The sequence below is a fragment of the Alosa sapidissima genome, chromosome 5 (assembly GCF_018492685.1).
Source record: "Alosa sapidissima isolate fAloSap1 chromosome 5, fAloSap1.pri, whole genome shotgun sequence".
NCBI classification, from domain to species: domain Eukaryota; kingdom Metazoa; phylum Chordata; class Actinopteri; order Clupeiformes; family Clupeidae; genus Alosa; species Alosa sapidissima.
This window is the reverse complement of record NC_055961.1, coordinates 16,474,809-16,498,832: the sequence shown is the minus strand read 5'-3', so window position 1 is coordinate 16,498,832 and position 24,024 is coordinate 16,474,809. Positions and strand designations below refer to the sequence as shown.

The following is a 24,024-nucleotide window of genomic DNA, read 5'->3' as shown; positions in this document are numbered from 1 at the left end:
TGGAATGCAGTCTTTGCCATGACTTCGTCACTTCCTTACCTTTTTTTTTTTTATAGATGACCGGTTACATGAGGAAAGTATTTGTGTGTGTGTGTGTGTGTGTGTTGGGTGCATGCATGTGTGTTTCTCAACTGGCTGGTAAGAGTAATGGTGGGTAATGGGGCTCTTTCTATGTGCTACCTCTAACATAATGGCTTCACCTCCATTTTCAGTAGTTGTAATAGCACAATAAGAGGACACACACACGGACACACACACACACACACACACACACACACACACACACACACACACACACACATACACAGACAAATGCACTCACACAATTACATTTCACCTGCACAATTACTAGGCTAGCCCAAGTCCCGCATGCATGAGCTCGATGAAAAGAGTGTTTGGACAGTCCGACATGCACTATTAATAATGGAACCAGGCCTGCCTCCTGCCATGAGATGAATAAGTAAACCAGAGGGCAGAGTGTGTGAGTGTGGTGGGGCTACTAGGCTGCCGGGCTGTTAGCCCCTGGCAGCACACTGGCGCGGCCAGCCTTGGGTGAGGCCGAGAGGGCTGGGTTGTGTGTTAGCGCGTGGCTAATGGTAATGAGGGTTTGATTGGCTAAATAATGCATCAGCTGCAGCTGGCAAACAGAGGCCCTGGCTGACCCCCTTCCACGCTTCCACACACACACACACACACACACACACACACACACAGACAGACACACACACACACACACACACACACACCACAGCCCCTGAATGGAGCTCACATACATATAGCCCAGAGCTCCATCTGAGCATAGCCGTCTGCAGTCACCACCTGATCGACCTGATCCGACCTGACCTTGCACCCCTCCACCCTGCAGAAACACCTGAGGATAGACCCCCCCCCCCCCCCCCTCTTTCATTTGGATGACTGGCTAGACCAGGGCTCTTCAATTGGCGGCCAGCGGGCCAAGTTCTGCCCGCGAGGTCATTTCTACTGGCCCTTTAAAAAAAAATTAATCTCTAGCAAGCGCATGAGCTGTTCTCCACTCTTGCATCTCTCGCTCGCTCTGTAGTCCTGCAGCCACTGCACCTCAGCCCATTGCACAAGTTAGGCTACATCACAATTCATACATACAATTCATTACATTTGTCTGTACGCTGAACGTAAGTTCCATATTAGTTTAGTTTCAACCTAAATTGGCACTACGTTGGAGTTTATGAATATTTAACAGGGTTGCTGTCAACAATATCGCAACATATTTTTTACAGTCTATGCTCAAAACACATTAAAATAGTGTGATTAGCAACCAGAAGAGAAAGAAAATCCCGTGAGAGACACCCCTGGACCCCGGTGTAATAAATATTAGGCGATTATGACTGGCCTTCCCCCACTGCTAAAAAAAAATCTAGAGGAAACACAGGAACACGGTCATTTCATTTATGGTGGGAACGTCAAATATAACAAGTGTAAGTCAGAAGAGCTACATATGCGACCGATTACACATTTAATCCACTGAACAGTGTTTGAATCCTGTTTGTACTCACTGGAAATCTTGGAACTAGCCATTACTGCGCAAAGCACAGATTCCATTACTCTTAATCTGTTATCACAGATTTCATTAGCCATATTAGCCACCAACAACCGGCTAATGATATTGTGCATGTACAAAATGCAACTTTTGAACACCCATATTGCTGCTGTTGTACTTCATTGTATCTACAGCTGTTAATGTGATAACTCATATTTCAAGCCGCATTTCTCAGGCACTTCATTTGTGATACTTTTCATGAACTGGCCCCCATTACTGATCCCAGACAGTAGGCAGTGGAAAAAAACAAATGCAAACATGATGCCTCTCTACTGTGGCACACAGAACAGGCTAGGCAACAGGCCGATGTGCGTTTTATTTGGAGACTGTTTTTTTGCGAGACATAGACTGAGTTTGCTGCTGATATTCTGGGGATATAGGCTACAACATAGCCAATCTAGGACTTTAGCCTTTTAATATATTTGCTGCATTGGATCAGTCTTTCTAGAAAGAACAGGCAAGAGCTTTCTAGCCTCACGTCAGCAGCGCCGCATCCCATATACATTAAAACACAGCGGATGGCGGGCGGGTGCGGTTTTGAAAATTGGTCAAATAATTTTGCTGATGGATGGATTAAGTTTTGCTATGCAGTTATGGTTGAAATAATAGCCCATCAGCGCATCTGTGTGTGCCTCTCTCTCGCTCAGAGGGGAGGGGAGGCTGATGGGTCGATCAAGCATGGATTCTAAACTCTGTGGTGGATAGGATCTACAATTAGGTGTTAATTAATATTACTACCTAGGTCGAAGTACTCCCAAGTGCTATTGCGCCAGACATTGTAGTTCTCCTGTTTATTCGCTTGGAAAATCATCACGTTTCATGTTGTGTGACCTAACATTTTTAATCAACTACTTGTGCAACTGTATTTAAGTAGGGAAAACGTGGATGTGTTTGATTAATGCCATCTTACTCCCTCTATGGCTACGGCAGAGCCCGCTAGCATAGCAACATGCTAACACATTCGCGCCCGCGCGCCAGAGCGTTTGAGTGCACATACCGACGCGGGAGAGGTATGACTCAACTCGTGAAAGTTAAGGTAAGAACATATATTACTACTGATTTCGGGTGGCGTGTTCCTTTAACCCATGCCTAACCCTAGCGCCTTTCAGTGAAGATAGTGAAAAAGCACTACAAGACTACTGAAAAATCTACACCACAAACATTGCTTTTCTTTTCCACCGACCATCACGTCGTTGCAACATGGAATCATGTCTTACTCCGTTGATGCCTCTCAAAATGCAACTTGATGTTTTTTGTTTGTTTGTTGGGGGGGACTCTTTGAGTCAAGCTGGAGGTGTTTGTCAATAATGGCAAAATCAATTGGAGCAGCCGCAGTTGCGGCGTGATGCAGCTTACATTGTGTCGTTTTGTTTCTAAGACTATAAACCCCCTTTTCTCTTCTATAATCTATGCGATTAGCGTGTTCCCTGCGCATAGTCCCCCACTCATAATGACTGACACGCCGTCACCCGTACGAGAGTGTGCGCGCGTCGTGTCGGATTAATGATTAATAGAGCACGTTTAGCGCTGGATGAGTGTCCTGGCAGAGTGCGCCGTCAGCATCTCTGCAGCTCTGCCAGTCGGCGGGGCCCCATACATCAGGCTTTTTGGCAGACACGTACGCACCGAGAGGCGTTGTGCGCATGTGCAGGCTCTTCCACAGGCTTTGCAAGTGCTCAGCATATGCTTTACAGGAAATAAGACCTCACGGCTGCTCAGAACTGCGTCGTGATTGAATGCGTGGATTTGGTGCTTGCTGCTGTATGGTGAACTCCAGTGGTGCCATGGAGTGTTGGTGTGGGAATTTCAGCAGTGTCATGGGGTAATGGCTTGACCCTGTTTTTTTAAAATCTCCTGCTCAGTGTTTGTGTTTGGAGGAAGTGCAGGCACCTCTTCAAGACACGCTGCTTGGGTCTAACTGGCCTTAGCTGTGGCTGTCAGTCAGGGAGGTTTTTGTTGTTGTCACTGTTGTTGTTGTGGTTGTTGTTGTTTGTCCTGAGAGTGGGAGGCTGAAATCTCCCCAAGCTTGTCTCTCTCCTCTACACCCCACCTCACTTCTCTTTTGCATCTCTCTCTCTCTCTCTCTCTCTCTCTCTCTCTCTCTCTCTCTCTCTCTCTCTCTCTCTCTCTCTCACTCACTCTCTCTCTCTCTCTCTCTCTCACACTCTCTCTCTCTCTTGCTCTCTTGCTTTCTCACTTTACCATTCTCTCTCAGCATGCTACTCACTCCTTCCCACTCTCTGCTCCGAGTGGTGTGTGTTTGTGTGTGTGTATGCACGTGTGTGTGTGTGTGTGTGTGTGTGTGTGTGTGTGTGTCTGCGGGCTGCACAGCCGCACGCCTCCACCACCGGGTACCTCAGTGAGTCAGCGCCCCACCACCGCCCTCCGACGGAACGGCTGGTTTGAGGCGCTCATGTCAGGCGCCTGCAGGAGTGTTGAGGGACCTCGCCTCAGCAGTTAGACGCTTAGCAGCGATCGCAGCTCAGGCATGTTCAAGGCCACCTTTGAGCTTGGCCAGGAGCCTAACCATTCAGCGGGGAGGCAGATGTAGCCAGGAGCAATGCTAGTGCAGGGAAAGTAATGAATGAATAATACAAAATATGGAATAACAAGCAAGTTCATTTGATTTCAACAGCTGTTTCATTGAGCCAACACTGACTAATATAAGTTGAATTCATATACTTGCTCATATTTGTGTTTTAGCCATGAATAAAATGTCTATATACATAAATATAATTTGTAGAATTCATTTTCTGTGATAACATTACTAATATGTTACTAATATGTCTCAGAGCCTGGGGTCCATTTTGAGAGCAAACTTCTCTCCATCCTGCCGAGTGTTCTGGAGAGTGCACACATCACTGCTCTCGTCTCCAGTGGAAAAGTGTGCTCGGGGCCTCCCGGTAATGTTTGCGCTAATCTTGGATTCATCGCTGGCAATGACTTTTCCGTACTGCGTTACTGCTATTGCATTATGTCAACACGCCCTGCGCGTGTGCAGATATCACAACAGACATCCGTCGAGCGCACTGCGGCCCACCACTGGGGGGGATTTAATAAAGCGTCTACCGGAGGTCGGTGGATACGCTACAGTGAGCGGCAGTGGCAGCACACACCCCCTCCCCCCCCCCCCCCCCCCGCCCACACCCGACACCGCTTCTGATTACAATTCCAGACGGGGCCCCAGATTGCTAATATCGTCCCCGTTATCATCCTCTTCTTCCTCCTCATCCTCTTTGTTTCCTCTAGAATGAGCCGGAGCCGTGGGAGACACGCCACGCTGGCACCGAGAGGAGAGCTGGCACAGATGGCGCTCTCCCGTGGCATGCCTGGAGTCGTGTGCGTGCCACTCGGGGACGCGCCAGTCGTCTTTAAGGGGCTTTCTAATCGTCAGAATTTGTGTTACGCCCCGCATGCCCTCGTGCTCAATCCCACCCCAGCTCTATCACCACCACCCCACCCCTCACACATCCTCAGTTTGACATGCCCAGTTGAACAATAACCACGTGCCTGATGATGCATGATGCCGGGCGCTGACCTTTGGCCCCTAGCCGCCAACACATTATGGCATGTTAACACGGGGCAGATTGCAGATGCTCACTCTCTTCCTACTTGCACTCTCTCCTCCCCCCTACTCACAGACTATGTTTGTTTTGTTTTGTGTTAGCCCCCCTTAATCCCCCTACACACACGCACACACACACACACACACACACACACACACTTGATACTCAGGCATACCACCGTCATCAACAATGTCTGCTCCTGCTCTTCTGTTAATAAGTATGATGGTGGTGTAAGAGATATTGTTTTTCTGGTGGTAAACCAGGCGGATTTTGCATGTGTGTGTGTGTGCGCGTATGTGTGTGTGTGTGTGTGTGTGTGCGTGTGCATGCGTGTGTGTGTGTTTGTGTGTGTGTGTGTGTGTGTGTGTGCATGTGTGTGTGTGTCTGTAGTTATTCCATGCATATCAGTAGACATTAGGAGGGCATCAGACTGCAAATAGGTTTCTGACAGCTCCCATAATGGATGATCTGGAGGTCCGTGTTATGAAAATAACTGGAAGTGACCAATAGAGAAAGACGTGACGTGACACGCTCCAATGTCCAGTTCCAGAAATGAAAAGCCTGAATGACAGAAAGATAAATAAGACTGATAAATATACACAAGAAGCCTGCTAGAATTAAAAAGAAGCAAGAAGTTTGCAATGGTTTGTATTTGGATTGTATTTGGATTTGCAAACTTTTCTGTTTTGTCTTTTTAGTGGAAAAGACTGTCAGAGTCAGACAGACAGTTTGGCCTCCAAAAATCTAATCAGATCTTATGTCCTAAGTATCTATTTTGTTTTGTTCTGTTTTCGTTTTCGTTTTATTTTGTTTCTGTCATGGTTTGTTTGTTTGGTTCCTCTGTGTTGTGGAATGATAGAGGTGCCTAACCTCCTAAGCTCTGAGTGACTCTGACTAGTACCAACTCCTCCCCAACCCCACTCCAACCCCCATCAGTGCACCACCCCTCCCTTCTCCAGAGGGCATCCCTCTCTCTCTCTCTCGCTCTCCTCCAGCTCTCTTTCATTCACCCTGATCCTGAGCCCTCCCAAGCCTCTACCCGCTCCCGAATGGAGGTTAAAGACCGACTAAAGGCCAGCCAACAACCACCCCCCCGCCCCCCCGACACCCCCAATCACAAGAGAGAGGGATCATCCCATGGAAGGAAATCAATTTGGCGAGGAGAAAAGAGAAAAAGAGAGAGAGAGAGAACAGTAGAAGACGGGGAGATGGAAAGCAATGGGCCGGTGTGGGGAGTGTTTGTCCGTTGAGGCGAGAGCTGCGGGCCCTATTGAGCGCTCTGACTCTGCCGAGAGATCAGAGTTAATGGCGATTGTTCTGCGGCGCTCCAAACATATTATCTGCCTTTATTCAATGGGAAACACTTCATCAAACCTGATAGGGGCCCGAGGCCCATTGATAGATGGGCTTTGTGTGAGGCCAGTGAATGGGGGGATGCGGAGTGAGGGAGGGAGGGAGGGAGGGAGAAAAGGATAGAGAGAGGGAGGGAGAGAGAGAAAGGGGAGTGAGAGGGGGGTTGTCACAGATGTCCAGGCCTTTGAAAGAAAATTAAACAAGTACCTCATTACGGAATGCTCTGCTGCTCCCGCGAGGTGGCCACCGAGCCAAGGCTTTTAATGAGCTGGGAACTTAAACGCTGCCAAGGATTACCCCGGCCCTGCCTTTCACAGCTAGGCCATTCGGAAGAGGCACCCCCTCCCTTCCTAACAACCCACAACTACCCCTCCCCTGTTCCCGGCATGACCCTCACTCCCAAATAACCCCCTCCCCCTCCCCGCTTCTCACCCCAGGGTCCTACTGTCCTTTCCTCTTCCTCCTCCTCCTCGCCTTTCTCTACCTCCACCTCCTCCATTGAGGACTGCTCATGCAGAGCAGGGGAGAGTGAGAGAGAGAGACTGTGTGAAAGAAAGAGAGGGATAGAGAGAGAAAAATAGGCACCACACTGATTCCCTCTCTTTCAGCTCCAGAGAAGAGGATAATGCCGTTTTTGTGCCTGGTATCCAGAGGAATTATGTGCGCTAATTTGATTAGGGGGAGATTTGATTAACTGGAAAATGAGGGCTTTGCTTAGACTTTCACACGCTTAATTTCTTCCCCTTGCAAAAGCAGACGCAACATTGTGTCAGGGAACTCAGAAGGCATATGGGAACTCCTTTGAGGAGGCTGGACGGCCCTTTCAGGCCCAACAATATCCAGGATTGCACGGTTCATATTGGGATAATCAGTTTAGGGCTTTTTTTTGCTTGGCCACAGAATACAAATTGCATTTGGCATCGCCAGTGAAAAGGTTCAAAGGATAATGAGATTAATGTAGTAGAGAATTGAGCTAAGCAAAAAAAAAAAACAAAACAAAAAACGGGTGAGCGCGAGAGAGGGAAAAAATGGTGGAAAAGTAGAAATGCGGAAAAATGGGCTTTGCAAGTAGAGAAGCGTTTTGCATTGTTGCAGGGAGTGGTTGAAGGGTGAGGGGGCTCCACATGCTACTTATGGTGTTTAACCCCTGACACATTTAGAGCTGCAAATCTTAGCGCTGAATGGGAAAGTGGAAGACAGCTAAGAGTCCGGTTTTGAAGATGATCCACAAGGTCAAGCTGCCGCATGGCGTCGTGAATGACTTGCAAATAAAGTGCATGATGGGCTTAAGATCATGGAGCCAGTGTGCCGCGACCACTGTCATCGGAATAGACAGCAACAAAAAGCTCTTTTTCTCTTTCGCCATCAACACATTGCATTGATGCCCACAGGGGAAGGCTGCTTAGGCTTGTTTTAACAGCAGAAATGAAGGTCATGTTGCATCGCCAATGATTACATTTGAATGAAAGGCCTTAAGACTGAGGCAAAGAAGGAGGGGTGAAAGAAAAGAAAGAAATTAAATGAAATGAGATTTGATTCGTCTGACCCCGAAACTTGACTTGACCCCAGACGACTTTGCCAGCGGTCAGCCCCGGTTGGCGCTCACTATGCTAACGCGCTCTTTTAAAATGTAATGTGCGCCCTTTTTTTCTTTATTCTCTTTTTTCTCTTTTTTTTTTTTGGCGGCAGGATTACTTTCTAATAAGGGATAAGCTGCCTCCTCTGCAAAACATCCTTGCCCAAAGCTGGTTTACCCGGAGCCAGTAATTATCCTGCACAAGGTCTGGCTGCTCCTGCCAGAGAAGGACGCAGACTGAGCCGCTGATTTGATTTCTCCTTGGCCTGTCACGCCACCAGACTGGAAGCTTCCAATTGGGAACCTTTAAGAAGCCAAGGATTTTTTTTTTTTTTTTTTTGGTTCAGGGTTGGGGTTGGGGTGGAAAAGAGGCAGAAGTGACTGAAAAAGGGTTGTAGAACAGAGAGGAAGTGGAGTTATGAGGAAGAGAAGGAGGCTGGGCTGGCTGGGATTGTCAAGAAAGGTAAAGCAGGGAAAAAACAGGGAAAGGAGCAGCATAGCAAGACCCAGACAGATGAGCTGTCTCCTGCTGGACTTCTTTCCATCTTCCCCCATCTGTTCACCCCAGTTTTAATTAAATCTACCGAGATGGGGAAATGTCCCTCCTTTTACTTCTTCTTCCTCCCTCATCTCCCTTCCTCTCTCTCTATCTCTCACTCTCTACCTCACTCTTTCTTCTCTCTCTCACATTTTCTATCTCTCTCTCTCTCTGTCTGTCTCTCTCTCTTTCTTTCTCTCTCTCTCTCTCCCCTCGTCTTCGACAGCTTTTCCTGGCACTGGTGCCAGGCGTGTGAAGCGGCCCGTGGGCCGGTGCCAGTGTCCACTCATCTGCCCAGCTCGATGCCAGCCGCTAATGAGAGTGTGGCAGAGGTGGGTGAGAGCACAGGCAGAGTGGGGGGCGAGTGGTGTTGGGGGGGGGGGGGGGGGGGGGGGGCAGAGGGGGTGGTTGTGTGGGCAGATCTCGAGTGTCACAGCAGCCAAATCATTTCCCAGCTATTATGAGCTGCTAATGAAGAGGATTCCGGAAAAGGCCTTGGCACAAGCCATGTACGCCTTCACCACACACACACACACACACACACACACACACACACACACACACACACACACATCACTGTTCATGGAGTACTCATGGACTCATAAACAAAGAGGCAAACAGACACATCCGTGTGCATGGATGTTTAGGTAAGTAAAGAATACATTTGACAGACACAATCCACAAATTGCACGCCCATCCATACGTTAGATCTGTGTATACAGACACAAGCACGTCATGCATATAGGACACCTGCACTTAATGTATCCCGAGATGCTATCACTATCCGACAGTATAAACGCGTCCACCATTAACTTCACTGGTCAATGCACTTACACAGGTGACATGGAGGTCATGTGCACGCACACCCGTTGAGGTCACTGAACCAATCAGTGCTTGACAGACCTGGGCACTTGATGACTCTGACCTCAAGCGACGCCTGGACACTACAACTGTCCATAATCCTCTGGTGTCGTCAGCTGTCCTGCTGTCCCTCTTGCTCTCTCTCTCTCTCTCTCTCTCTCTCTCTCTCTCTCTCTCTCTCTATCTGTCTATCCATCTGTCTCTATCTTTTTCCTATCCCTCATTCATTCCCATCTCAGGATTGTGAGGCTACGATATTATGGCTCTCCTACACACCTCAGGTGCTGTGGTCTCTGTTGAGGTGGCCAGGTGAACAGCTAGTGAACAGCCACTGAAAAGTTGGGAAGTTGTGGTGCTGTCTCTGAATGACCTTTGCTAGTCACATGGGGGCACTTGGTGGTAGATGGTGGCTGCAGTCCTGGTATCTGATCTCTCTGTCTGTCAATTTGTTTGCTGCTGTTTTTGTGCCACACAAAACTTGTTTCATCAGAGAAGTTCTCAGCGATCCCACAGAGACACACACACACACATACACACACACACACACACACACACACACACACACACACACACACACACACACACACACACACATGTGGAGGGTCCCACTTAGAGGTTTGGTTTTCTCACTTCATTTGCGTGCTGCTGTAGCAAGCTCACACTCAGGGGTGTCACAGACAGCCCGCCCTCAGCCAAGAGACAAGAGAGCAACACCCCCAACACATAAGGTTAACAAGCTGGCTACTCGCTACGCTGTGTAGAGGTGATGATGAGAAAAGTGTGTTTGGTGTGTGTGTGTGTGTATGTGTGTGTGTGTGTGTGTGTGTGTGTGTGTGTGTGTGTGTGTGTGTGCACGTTTCACATGTGTAATTTTTTTTTTTTTTTAAATACTCACTTGCAGGTGTCAGTAAGCTAATTTTAAACTGAGTGGTAATTGTGCTTTTTAGCTGTGTGCTTTACTTTCTGACAAAAGATCTCAATTGAGCTGACCCCACTATAAATGACTCGAAGTCCAACTCATGATTACGTTGCAGTCAAAGCATGTCTCTCATCAAAACAAAACAACAGCTGCAGCCCAGTGCTTTTAAAGCGCAACAAACACAGTGTAAAATAATATTCAAACTGTAGAATCCAAACCCCAGTTCCCAACTCCAGATCCAAGGACCACTGCATTATGAATTGTGATCAGCAGGCATAGACTGGTTTTGAAAAGAAACAGTAGATGAGCACCTAAAACAACATCTATGTCTATTTAAGCAATATGACACAAGTGGGAGTGGTGGGTGTAAAGGATATTGCCATGGCTGTAATTCGGCCATAGGTATGAGGTTGAAGGCCAAGTGCCAAGTCCCAGACTTCTATTACAGACTTCTACAACAAAATGTAAGACACGGTAGAGGCCTATAAATCATTTAAAGCTAAACAAACTACTAGTCTGTACACAGGCTGGATCATGGGCGGATTATGAATTTTCGGGCCCCTCGGCCCAGATGTATTAAGGGCCCCCCACTTATTGTCGTATATGTGGGAGGTGGGGGGGGGGGTTGGGGGTCCTCCCCCAGAAATGTTTTGTTTGATGTGATTTCCTGTATTCTGGTGCATTTTGGGGATGGCCAATACTTAATTCAATCAGATTCATAGCCTCCATCCTGATTTGTTGATATTGAGGCAATGATTCCATGCAAAGGCTTGGGCTTCAGGGCCCCCTGACCCCTTGGGCCCCTGGGCCTGGGCCCGGTAGGCCCGTGCAGTAATCCATTCCTGGGCTGGATGTTAGAGTGGCAGGGCTCCATTTAGGTAGTTCTCTGCTATGGAGTGACTTGCACTGCCCACACCAGCCAGTGCCAGTCTGGAGAAGGCTGGAGCACAGTGTCTAGAGCATAGTGAGACTATTTTTGTTACATTTCTGTCTTTTTTATTTATTTATACTGGATGTATTTGAAAGTTCTGTCTGAATTGTGGAACTAACCTACATGGCCTTGCCAAGCTAATGGTCGACATCTCTTTGAGGCTCAGCTTCAAAGAGAAGTCCCAGAATGGGTGCACTTTAAAGCGAGAGAACATCACTCTCTGCTCTTGCATATCAGAGAGCCACAGCAGCAGACAGAGTATTCTTGGCTGTTATTGACATAGTTTCTTGAGCTAGGATTTCCTCATTTTTAATACGTAAGACAAAGATTAACAAACAGCTCTGATTCAACTGATTCAGCAGCTTAAAGACACAATGGCAGACAAAACAATATAACTTATTCGTCAAGCTCTACCATGCTTTTGTAAGAGTAAGACTTGTTAAAAAAAATCTCTGTGTAAAAAAATCTCTGTGCCTCTTCTCCATGCCCAGTCTGGGTAATACGGTGGGACTATAAAACTCTCCAGGAGCACTTGACCTTACCTGGCCACCACGTCTCACTCCTAGAGGCCGGCGGCCGGCCGGCAACAGCGTTTGAAGTTGGGCCTCGGCGCTGTCGGCAGTGAGCCTGGGGGTCAGGACCTGTATACCTGCCAGGGCCGTGGGAGTGTTATGGTCTGTTTCTGATTGGTGCAAATACCCCGGTGCTGGGAGTCTTTGTGTGTGTGTGTGTGTGTGTGTGTGTGTGTGATGAATCCCATATGGTATTGCCGTTCCTCATACAAAAATGCTGGATGGATTTTTAGGCAAATTGGCTTAACTTCCTCAGGGAAGCGGTCAGTGTTGTTTTTCGGGCAAGGCACGCAACATGACATGCTTCTGTTGTTGAGCCCCTTTTGTGTGCCATTTGTTTTCAATGTAGATTCACATGCCATTTTTGGGCTAGTTGATTCTCAGAGAGCTTGGAAGTGTGTGTGTGTCTCTCTCTCTCTCTCTGTATGTGTGTGTGTGTGTTCACACACTCTTTGTCTCCTGGTGGGTTTAATCAGCGTTCAGCCCTGGCGTGCTGTGGCAGAACGGAGCACTCCGCGTGCATGCAGCATGCCTCTCTGAGACGTGATGGGGCAAAAAACATCAATCTGCCCCCCCTCCTGCGCCATCGCCGCCACCACCTCACAAAGTCACTGGAAACAATCAAAAGCGCACCACATAAATCACTCCAAGCGGAGCCTTCCAGGACACACTCCTGTCTCCACGGGAACACACTCCTCGCGCTCCGGAGGTAGCAGGAGGGAACAGGCCTAGAACTTAATGCATAATACATCAATAACGCAGCCCAACAGCAGTATGTTTTTTATTGGGATTTTTGTGATACTGATTGTGTTATACAAGCAGTCTTTTGACCTTTTTTTAGTCTATATAGGCCTACTGATGATATGCATTCATTAACATTCATAGAATATAAATAGAGATATTCTATATATGTAAAGTGACCTAGAAAACATATTTACAGTGAATAGAATATACAAATGAAATAAAATAGAATATGTATTATAACATTAGAAAATAGTTATTATATATAGAAACAGATATAAATGTACATTCAATGCACATCAGTCCTGTGTTAAAAGTCTCAGCCTGCCCTGTAAAGGTGCTGTGTGTGTGTGTGTGTCAGGAGCTGGCTCTGAACACCAGGGCCCCCCTCTCACTCGGTTACTCACCTTTAAGCTCCCTCTCTCTGCCATCAAAGTAGGTAAAGGACAACAGACGAGGCTTTGCCCTGAACCCGGAGCTCCAGGCCCATTACCATGACACAGCTTCAAAGCAGCCGGGGCCACTGAAAGGCCCGCTTCTCTCTGGGCTCTTGAGTCGTGTCTGGCCCGATCAAGTTCCTTTCACACCCATTGAAAATCAATGATTCTTCGGTCGATTGTTCTAGCCTAGTCTTTGGGAAAAGCCCTGCCCTTTCTTTCCCTCCTCCTCCTCTTGTCAAATGGAGTGTGTGTGTGTGTGTGTGTGTGTGTGTGCGTGTGTGTGTGTGTGTGCGTGTGTGTGCGTGTGTGCGTGTGCGTGTGCGTGTGCGTGTGCGTGTGCGCGTGCGTGTGCGTGTATGTGTATCTGTCTGCATGAGTTGGTGGGTGGGTGGGTAGCCCACTGTGTGTGTGTGTGTGTGTGTGTGTGTGTGTGTGTCTTCTCTTTGTGCCAGGGTAAATTAGCCTAAGTCAGTTTTTGTGGGGGGCTTTAGTAGCAGGCGAGAGGGAGCGGTGGGCCCAGTCGGAGCAGGTCGGGTTTCAAAGGGCTTATCGGGGGAATTAGTCGAATCCATGGAGTTAAAGCGCAGCCTAATTCCTGCTGACCTTTCCCTGGCTCTGCTTTGACTTTCTGTGTTGATCAGCAAGCGCAGTAACAAGCTTTTCCGTCGGGGCGGCAAGGGATTACTCCAGTGCAGGCTCTCTCTCTCTCTCTCTCTCTCTCTCTCTCTCTCTCTCTCTCTCTCTCTCTCTCTCTCTCTCTCTCTCTCTCTCTCTCTCTCTCTCTCTCTCTCTCTCTCTCTCTATCCCTCCCGACCCTACAGTCCTCTGAGGGAGCCATCTGTGTGTGTGTGTGAGAGAGAGAGAGAGAAGGAGAAGTGGGGGAGAGAGAGAGAGAGAGAAGGAGAGGCAGAGAGCGGCAGAAGAGAGGAAAAGGAGGGAGATAGAAGAAACAAAGAGAGATAGAGAGCGGGGGAAGACTTTAGAGAAAAAGCAAAGGAGGCGTTTGGCTGAAGGGGCATTGTCAAGGCTGTCTGTAGGCTGGTGACGACTCCGTTCTTGTCAGTGCTCCTTTTGTGTAGAATTGGGATGTTTTGTCCTGGCATTTCAAATCGCTGGGCTTGAAAGCGGCCTCCGACCTTCTGATTGGGAGCAGTCAAGGTCAATTCAACTGAAAACAGGCCTTTTGCCATTTTTGGGTGAAAACTTCTCTTTTTCCCCTCTCTCTTTTGTCCTTCTACTTTGGACTTTTACAAACACCATTTTAAATAAATGGAATCGGATTACCTATCGGAATGTAAGCAGGATATTAATTCTGGGTGAGTGTTATGTGTCTCATATCTGCATGCAAATGTCTAAATCAACCCTGGAGGTGAAATTGTATTTGTGTACTCAAGTGTGGCATAAAGAAATTGGCTAAAACCACCAGAGCTTGTGGTCAACCGAAGTTATTTACAAGTTATTTATCTTGCAGACATTGATTGTTGGGTTGAACTAAGAAAAAGGTGTTGGCAGACATTTTGTCGAAAATCATAGTCTACAGCGTGTTCATTCTCCCTTTCAGAGTAATCGTAGTCGATAACCACAGAGTCGTCAACATGCCATGCAAAGCATACTCAATCCCATGGCACAGTTTAATATTACAGTAGACTCAACAGTGAGAGCTGCTCTTGAGAGTGCATATTTTCAAGCAGAACAACTCGGAATGCACTATTAGATACAAACAGTACTTATACACTAAGGTGATTTGATTTTTTTTACATTTAAAAAGCTTTTCTAATCTCTGTGCCTGGGAGTGAGTTCACTTGGAGGGAGATGGGACTCCCTACTGAATTTACAGTAAGTGCCTGACTTACCCAAGTGGAATGATTATAATATTGCACTGTATTTTGGTACGGAAACAGACTGAAATTACAGTAGTACACACATTGTTCACTGCCTCTGTGATTGTTGTTGTTTTTTGTCTGTTGTTGTGTGCATTGAGAGTCCAGACTAATCTCAGCACCACCTAGGGATGTAATAAGTGTACTTATCAGAATCACCCACATGGACCCGTCTCCACACATGCAAGGTTTCGTTTCCCCCTGCCAGGCTGGCTGCCCTTAGTGTGCTATTATCAATGTGTGTCTGTGCCTGTGTGTGTGTTTCATGATTCTCCATCTCTCTCTCACTCTCTCTCTCTCTCTCTCTCTCTCTCTCTCTCTCTCTCACTCCACTGCATTATCATAAAGAGTGATTTGAAGCTGATGGGTGCCAGCTTCTCGCTGTGCTGCTCTGTTCTGTTCTGTCATTACTGGGCTGCACGGCAGCCACAGGCAGCGATTAAAACTGTCGTTCTCAGCCTCTCATTAAAGCCTGCAGACGGGGAGCCATTACATGGGAAGAGTGTGTGTGTGTGTGTGTGTGTGTATGTCTGTTGTGTGTGTGTGTGTGTGTGTGTGTGTGAGTGTGTGTGTGTGTGTGTGTGTGTGTGTGGAGGGTGGGCAGGACCAGAACAAGGGGATGGGATGGGAAGCTGTCCTCCTCCAGAACAGTGCTGGCTGTCTTTTCAAAACGCCTGTCTGAAAAGGCAGGCACCATGCTGAATTTGAGTGGCAGCCCTTTCTCTGTCTTTCTTTCTCGCTCTCTCTTTCTTTCTCACTCACTCACTCACTCACTCACTCACTCAATCTGAAGCCAAGATGCCTTCAACTAAAGGGCAAAAGAATACCAAAGTTATAGGATTCAAAGCATTATCCAGTGTTACAAACACAGGTCTTCTGCACCCTCCATGGCCCTGGTGGATGAAGACGTGTCTTGTTGGGGTGATTCTCTCTCTCTCTCTCTCTCTCTCTCTCTCTCTCTCTCTCTGATCACTGGTCATATATCCGTTCCATACGCAGTACTAGAATTATCACCCAGGGTTGAGCAAGCCTCTCGAAAACAGATCAATGCTTCTCTTATGGCCTGAGGCAGTGATGATCAGATATTACCAGACAGACAGCTCTACGTCCCACATACACTGGGAGTGCCTGTTTATAGTGCTCTTCAAGCCAGCGGAAAGATGGATAGATGGTTCTGTCAGGCCCACAGGTCTTGACCTCTGACCTTTAGAGGCGTGTGCCTTATGCTCAGTGTTGGAGGGCCTCTGTGTCAGGGCATACACACACACACACACACACACACATATTGGCTGTGCCAGGGAGCGGTGTTGCTCTGCTCCACTCTGCTGATCTCTGGTGTGATACATTACCGGCAATTAGTCACCAGATGAAAGCACATTAATTACTAGCCCCAGGCAAACACGCACAAATATTTAATGGGAAATTACTGGTGATTTAAAGCACTGCTGATTTTTTTTGTCCTCCTTCAATGTCCCTTTCCTCCACCTCTTTCTTTATCTATCTCTCTCTCTCTCTCCCTCTTTCTGTTTTTCTTCTCTTTCTTATTCCCTCGCTCTCTCTCTCTCTCTCTCTCTCTCTCTCTCTCTCTCTCTCTCTCTCTCTCTCTCTCTCTCTATGTCTCTGGTGGTAAGACACTTCAGAGACCTTGCTCAACTGCAAAAATAAAAATCTCTTCATGATACTGAAAATTCAGTTCATGGGTTCAAACCCTGCTGCTGTCGCCACAACCCCGCTGCCATTTGAGATGTTCGACACAGCTCGCCTGAGACATGCCTGAAGTGGGACATGTGTGAGACACGAGGGCCTGTCGGCCACATCCTCCCCAGGGAAGAGCGGCAGCGAGCGCAGTGTTTGTTTATGATGCCAACCGCGCCGTTGTCAGATAATATTGTTCCGTTTTTCATTCCCTTTCTTCTCTCTCCGCCTCTTCTCTCTCTTTCTCTCACTCTCTCACTCTCCCTCTCTCTCTCTCTCTCTCGCTCTCTCTTTCCTGAGTCTTAAGTGGTTGGCTGGCAAATGGAAGAGGAAACCTGTCAAAGGTAACAAATTAAGAGCCACTGGCCAGCCTCTGACCCAGGTTCACTCCGCAGATTACTTTGGGGAGGAAGAAGGGGGGTGTGGGGAGTGAAATAAGATTTAATGTCAGACCCCATGCTATGCTTTTCAACTGCAAATAACGGTGGCCTTCAGAGACCTGTTCCAATACAAATCCAAAGCCTGTGTTTATTGCCCATTAAAGCAACCTTTATTTTATGGCGAATGTTGCAGTAATTGCCTTTTTACGCAGAGTACTTTGTAACACACGTGCACCGTGGAGGGGAAACCACTCCGCTGTTGTCTGGTGGGGCCTAATGGTGCAATTAATTTTGCTCCATCTGTTCCAGGGACTTTTAAAGAAAATAGAGGAAGTAGATCTCCCTCTCTCTCTCTGTCTTTGCCTCTCTCTGTCTCTCTCTCTCTCTCTCTCTCTCTCTCTCTCTCTCTCTCTCTCTCTCTCTCTCCCTCCTCCACTCTCCTTTCTCTGTCTCTCTCTCTCCCCCACTCTCCAAATAGACTTTAATGAAGGAGATGAAGTACCTCCTTGGGTAACTCTTCGGCTCGTTGTGGGGAGTTCATTCATTATCACTTCAGTGTGCAGAGACACACCCCAGCCTCCACCCCACACCACCAAACACACACACACACACACACACACACACACACACACACACACACACACACACACACATACACCCCGACTCTCTCAGCAGGCCATTCGCACAGCACCTCTGACACGCCAGCATCTCCCTTACCTCCTATGAATGACAGAGATGAAGAACAGGTTGCATTAGAGTATGTACACACATATGAACACACACACACACACACACACACACACACACACACACACACACACCTGCTTTGCTCTGGTGCCAACTTGGCAGCATCCACTCCCAGGGCAATGCCCCCAACAAAGCTGCGCTGGCGCGCCAGCCTAATCTGTACCCAGTGCCACGTCTGCCAAGGTGCCCAGCTCGTGGCTGCGCCATCCGTCAACCACCCCCCCCACCCCCCCACCCAGCGCTCCCCTCCTCCACCCCCTCCAGCAGCAGCGCCTCCATCCTCCTGCCTGAGCTCATTATTCAGAGAGGGGGTGTGGGGGGCAGCCACGGGCAATCACGTCCGGCCGTGGAGGGAGGGAAAGGTTGATCCGGTCGTCATAGCAGCAGCGCCCATCGTGCCCCGCGGAAGGCATTAGCCAGACATTTGCATAGCCGCCGCCCCTATGCTAATGTGATTGAGTGTTACAGGGGTGGGGGACACTCTGTCCTTTTGGCGGTGCACGTGTGTGTGTGTGTGTGTGTGTGTGTGTGTGTGGAAGGTTTTTATCATCACTAGGCATTACTGGATGAGATTACGCCCTCGGGGACCCAGGAGCTCAACATGGCTTTTGCACTTGTTCGACACACACTTAAGATACAAACATACAAGATGAAATCGGCTTTTCCTATCATCCTCTGCATGGATATTGTGTTGTTTATTTATTTGTAATTATTTGTTCAAGTTTTTTTTGATCATTGCCCTTTGATCTTGTAAACTTTTCCCCCCTTTCTTTCATTTCGCCATGGGCCATTTCCAGTCTTTGTGTGTGTGTGTGTGTGTGTGTGTGTGTGTGTGTGTGTAAACGTCTGAGCGTCAACGCAATCTGGAGTGTGAGGGTTTGGCTTAGCTCATAATGCAGTGCAAATCCCCCATGTGAATTCCCCCGAGCCTGAGGTGTGCCGCTTCTTAACCCCATTCTGTGGCGTCTGATAAGGATTTCTCTTTGTTGTGCTGGGTTGGAGAGGTTCTGGAGACACACCCGAGGGCCAGCAGCACTGAGCTGCCTCGGAGTCGTTGATCTGGAGATTTCATCGACATGTGAATATGCATTCAGGAGCAAGAGAGAGAAAGAGAGAGAGAGTGAGAGATGTAGGGATTTCTTTTCTAGATGAAAGCGCAGCTGTGTGTAGAATTGTCACCCATCTTGTCAGTTACAAAGACCAGTAGTTTCACGACTTTTTTTCTCCTGTGTTTGTTTTTCGTCGACTTGTTCTAGTTCTCTCCTTTCAGTGGCACGTGCCTCTGAACTCTCAGCTGTTTACCATTTCAGCTCAGCGTCCTGCTGTTTGGTCAGCGAGGATCCAACTAAATGGGGAAGAGAGGAAAAGAGAGAGGGGAGTGTTGGAGAGAGAGAAACGGCTGGACCTAAGGAAGGGGGCACAGAGGTGTGTGTTGTGTTGCCCTCAAGTGTGTTTTCAGTAAAGGGAGCTGTGTGAACCATGGGAGGAGTGAACGGAAGCACAGTGCCTCTGGTTTTGGATTCCGACTTCCACAGCTGGTGGGAAGCAAATATAGTTTGGTTTACCCTGAGTTTTAACCTGATATTACACCCTTTCATTACGTGCTTCATAAAGCATGCATTTGAAATGTACATACACATACACACACACACTCACACACACACACACACACACACACACACACACACACACACACACACACACACATACACATACACATACACACGCATGCTTTGGAGGGTCTCTTTTTTTGGGGATGCCCAGCTGGAGATTGCAGTGACATGGTTGAGGATTACTTCCAGGGTGCGCTGTGTTCTGTTCGGAGTGGGCATGAGTCCACTCCACTCCTCAGCCTGGTCCGTGGGCAGCTGAGCTCTCCAGCCTCACTCAGCCCAACCCAGCTCAGCTCAGCCCTCTCAGACAAACTCAGTTAGTCCACATCACACCACCTCAGCCAGGCTGCCACTAATGGTATGCACACACACACACACACACACACACATACACACATATATTGATATACTGTATGTACAGAAAATATAGCTTCTACCAATTCTGTGTCCATACATCAAAGCACAGTGAGTCTGTGTGTGTATGTGTGTCAGAGAAAGAGTGTCTCTCTCTCTCTCTGTTTGTGTGTGTGTGTGTGTGTGTGTGTGTGTGTGTGTGTGTGCACCTCCCACCGTTCCCCTTGTCCACCTCTCTAAGTGCAGTGTGAGCTCCCTGTGGTCCAGGGCAGGGCAGGAGGGTTGGCAGCGGCGTGTGTCTCAGCAGGGCCAGCAGGTGTCACGGCCCCTCAGTCCAGCCTCCTCTGGCCTGCTGACCCCAGGAGTTAACCACACTCAGCCAGGGGCCACGCTCAGGAAAGCCCTGGGCCGCCCACCAGGCTCACAGAGGTGACAGGCCAAACACACATCTGGAGGAGTGGAGGGAGCAGAGAGAGAGAGAGAGAGTGAGTGTTGGAGAAAGGGAGAGAGAGAGAGGGAATAAGTGCTGGAGAGAGAGAGAGAGGGAATGAGCGTTGAAGAAAGGGAGAGAGAGGGAATGAGTGTTGGAGAGAGGGAGAGAGAGAGTTCCAGTGAAAGATTGTTTGCCTGATATCTATAGACAGAACCAGTTTGTCAAATCTCGCAACACAACCACCGCCGCTGCCACAGCTCTGACCACCACTACTCCCAACCACACCCGCCCCCCTCTCTCTCACTCTCACACACTCTCTCTCTCATTTTTCTCCCTTTAAATTGGAGCCCTTGTTCCACAGAAAAATATGCTGTCTTTGCTCTCTCTTCTCTATTTCCCATGTGCAGACTGATGACAGGGCCTGTTTGTTTGAAGTGGAGTCATTACCAGCGTAAGGGAGGGGAGTGTTGGGGGGGTGTTGTGCTTTTTGGAAAAGATGGGCCAAGAATGGCAGCGCTGACGATCGTGTTTGTGTTCCCTTCACTAAATGGGTAAAAATGGAGGCTGAAAAGCACCTCTTTCTGTGATGCCATACACACACACACACACACACACACACATAATGCACGATTGCCTTTGAACTCCGACACACTCGGAGAAATGACTACGATTATGCCGTTGCCATGGATGTGTCGCAAAATCCAAATGGAGGGAAGAACTAGAAGAAGGCGAGAAAAGGAGACCGTTGGGGTAATGAATAGGGCATTGTGGGGTTTTTTTTGTGCTTTTTGATCACTGTGTGCTTTCACGAGCTTCGCATGAAGATTATACCTTCTTATCTGCCTCTCTGGGGCACCTTTCCACAGTCCGTGCACTTTAAACAGTGCTCTCAGTGTTTCGAGCGGAGACAAACGTATGCTAGTCCAACCCTAATTGCCACGTAGACAGAAATCAATGGAGCGCACCTGAGCAGCGGCAATGCTTTGAAAAACTGCCACTTTGTTGCGTGTTGTGCGTCGCAAAATAATCGTCATTTTGGGAGTGCTAACGATGCACGGGTACCAAAACACTTTGCCGTGGAGGCACACTAGTTAAGAGCTCAAAGAATTCACTTTAGGTGTTTTCTTTAGTCTCGCTGTTCAGCAGGAATACTTTGGAAGCTCTTTGGAAGGGTTTGAGTATATTTTCCTTTTCTCTCTATTTTCTTCACTTTAGATGTAGTTGTAACATGTAGCTGATCTTTCACTGGCTGGGTAAAGGCACTGGAGAATTCTTCCTTCATATGAACAAAACAGCATCTCCCTCATTCTGTTAATGAATGCTCTGTTCATTTTTCATGTTTGTTCAGTGCCTCTCTCTCTCTCTCTCTGTTTCTCTCTCCCTCTCTCTCTGTCTCTCTCCCCCCCCCCGTCTCTCCTCGGCCTTGGCTGAGTGACGTGCCAGAGAGGTGTTTTCCGTGTCTTCATTAGCGGCGCGCTTAATTGGCTCTGTAGAAAATCATCTCCTTGTCGCACCGGCGTGGGAGTTTTCAGATAGGCTCCGTGCCAACGCAACCGCGTCTGTCAAAACGTCAAAGCCACCACGAGGAGGGAAGAGAGGAACGAGAGAGAAAACGAGAGAAGAGAGAGAGAGAGAGAGAGAGAGAGGTGTTTGCCTGTGAGTGGTTCAGCATTGTTTACAAATACTTCACATGACACTCAAAGCAGAGAGGCTGAACGCGGTGCGAGGCGATGGGTTTAAGGGATGAGCAACCGCTGGAATGCTGATTGGCACTGGGCTGCAGGGCGCGGAGATGTCCTCTCTGGAGACTTTCCTTCTTTTCATTTCATTTTCTTCCCTTCTCCGTGGGGCCTCGTCATCTCATTTGTCAGTTTTAAACCGGTGTGGCCTTCCTTAGCCATAACAAAGCGGTCCATGTTGAGTTCTTTTTTGGAAGGAACGGGGACAAGCAATTTTGGGACATGTTTGATCCACGTCCAAAGTGTGATTCCCAAGAAAAACATTTCTTTTATTTTTTTTTTTATTGCCACCTCAGCTCCAGCTTTGGAAGTCAAGTCTTTACTCTGAGGCCCTTTTTTAACCACATAATGGATTTCCCTCTTGGCCTCTTTTTACAGTGCCACCCTTACACGCTGCCAAACTATCCGTGTGGAAATGCGCTCGCCTTTTTCTCTCTCTCCCTCGTTGTCCGTTTCCCGTCACCTTTCGTGAAGAGGTCCCAAACGAGTGCCCGGGAAAAATAAATAAAAAATAAAAAAAGTGGTGGGCGGTTGTTTCCCCGGGCCTGATAATAGAGTGGAGGAGAACTCAATTTCACCGGCTGAAATGTGCATGTCGGCTTGGCTAACCTCCCGCGCCAGTTTCCATTTGACGCCACCGCCGAGGCCGGTGACACGTGCGCTCGCCATTTCCGCCACACAGCTATGTCATCCGCAGATGAAAGGTTATTACAGATGGTGCATCAGCCATGGACATGCTGTAACGACACACACACTCGAGCACACACATGCACACCCAAATTTACCAACCCTTTCATATCTGTCTTTCACACACACACACACACACACACACACACACACACACACACACACACATTCATACACTTTACACTTTCTCTCTCTCTCACTCACACACACACACACACACACACACACACACACACACACACACACACACACACATACACAAACACATACACACAGACATATTGTGTGTCTGTCTGTACGTCTGTCTCTTACACAGATATACACACACACACACACACACACACACACACACACACCTGCAGCAGCCTCAGTCTTAAGTCAAGGAGACAGAGCGGTGACAGGAGACATGATGGCGTCTCCCTCCCCTCTGTGCGCTGCTCCCTGGCTGTCTGCCCCGAGCCTGTCAGCCTCCGCCTCAGCGTCCGCCTGAGCCTCGGCGACAAGACAGGAGGGACGTGGGGGGGGGCATCACAACTCACCGGGACCAGTGCTGACAGCAGCCGCGTCGATCCGCGCCGCCCCGCCACCACACAGTGCTGAGCCACGCAACACAGTCACTTCCCTGACCCAGTTTAAACGGCGGTGTTGACTTAACCACCTCACCGACAGATCCGCCACGCGACAAACCTCGGCGCTCGGCGCAGGGAAATTACAAACTGATTTCATGCCTTCGTAGCTTTTCAATTGTCTCTCTAAATTGCCAGAGCTGTAGCATCATCTCGGCTTCCAAGCTCACTTTCTCTCTCAGTGTGTGTGTGTGTTTGTGTGTGTGTGTGCACACATATACATTTATTTATGTATATGTGCATACCTGTGTGGGAATGTACTCTTCATCTTGAACCTGTCTTTTTCTATGTGAGTATTTCCTGGTGTCTGACCTTTATGGTTTCTCATATCACAGTGTCTTGAAATATTTCTCACAACATTAACTCACAAGATGTCTCCTCACGAGGGAGAGAAGAGAGCTGAACTGATTTCTACACTGATATGATATGCAGATGTAGAGGCTGATAAAAGCTGTCAGCATGAGATGAAGGCTGTCAGTATCGTTTTGAGCTTAAGATGATCGTTATCATCATAGCAAATGATTTGATCTTGATTTGATATCTGCATTTACTGTCTAGAGATTTCCCACTGCCTCCAATAAAGAGTTCTGTCTGTCAGTGGGTTGTGTTGCTAAAACTGACAGCTATCCAGGGTTAAATGAATGATCTTCTCCTCTGGTAGAACAAGTGATGCAAAATTAGTTGTTTATGCCAGTGATCTCTATTACTGGTGCTTTGGAAATTAAAATTCCGCTTCCGAATGGAACGTTGACTTTGTTTTGTCTTGGCGGACCAATTAAGCTAACCGATTTACACAG

The 24,024-nt window shown here is 48.1% G+C and overlaps 1 protein-coding gene across 1 annotated transcript in view; it reads left to right on the top strand.

Moving 5' to 3' along the window:
• auts2a (activator of transcription and developmental regulator AUTS2 a) overlaps positions 1-24,024 on the top strand; it is a 281,065-nt gene that overhangs the window by 233,680 nt on the left and 23,361 nt on the right. Inside the window, exon 8 of the mRNA XM_042093561.1 lies at positions 20,345-20,363. Within this exon, the coding sequence (XP_041949495.1) occupies positions 20,345-20,363 (19 nt within the window). The remainder of the gene's footprint in view (positions 1-20,344; positions 20,364-24,024) is intronic.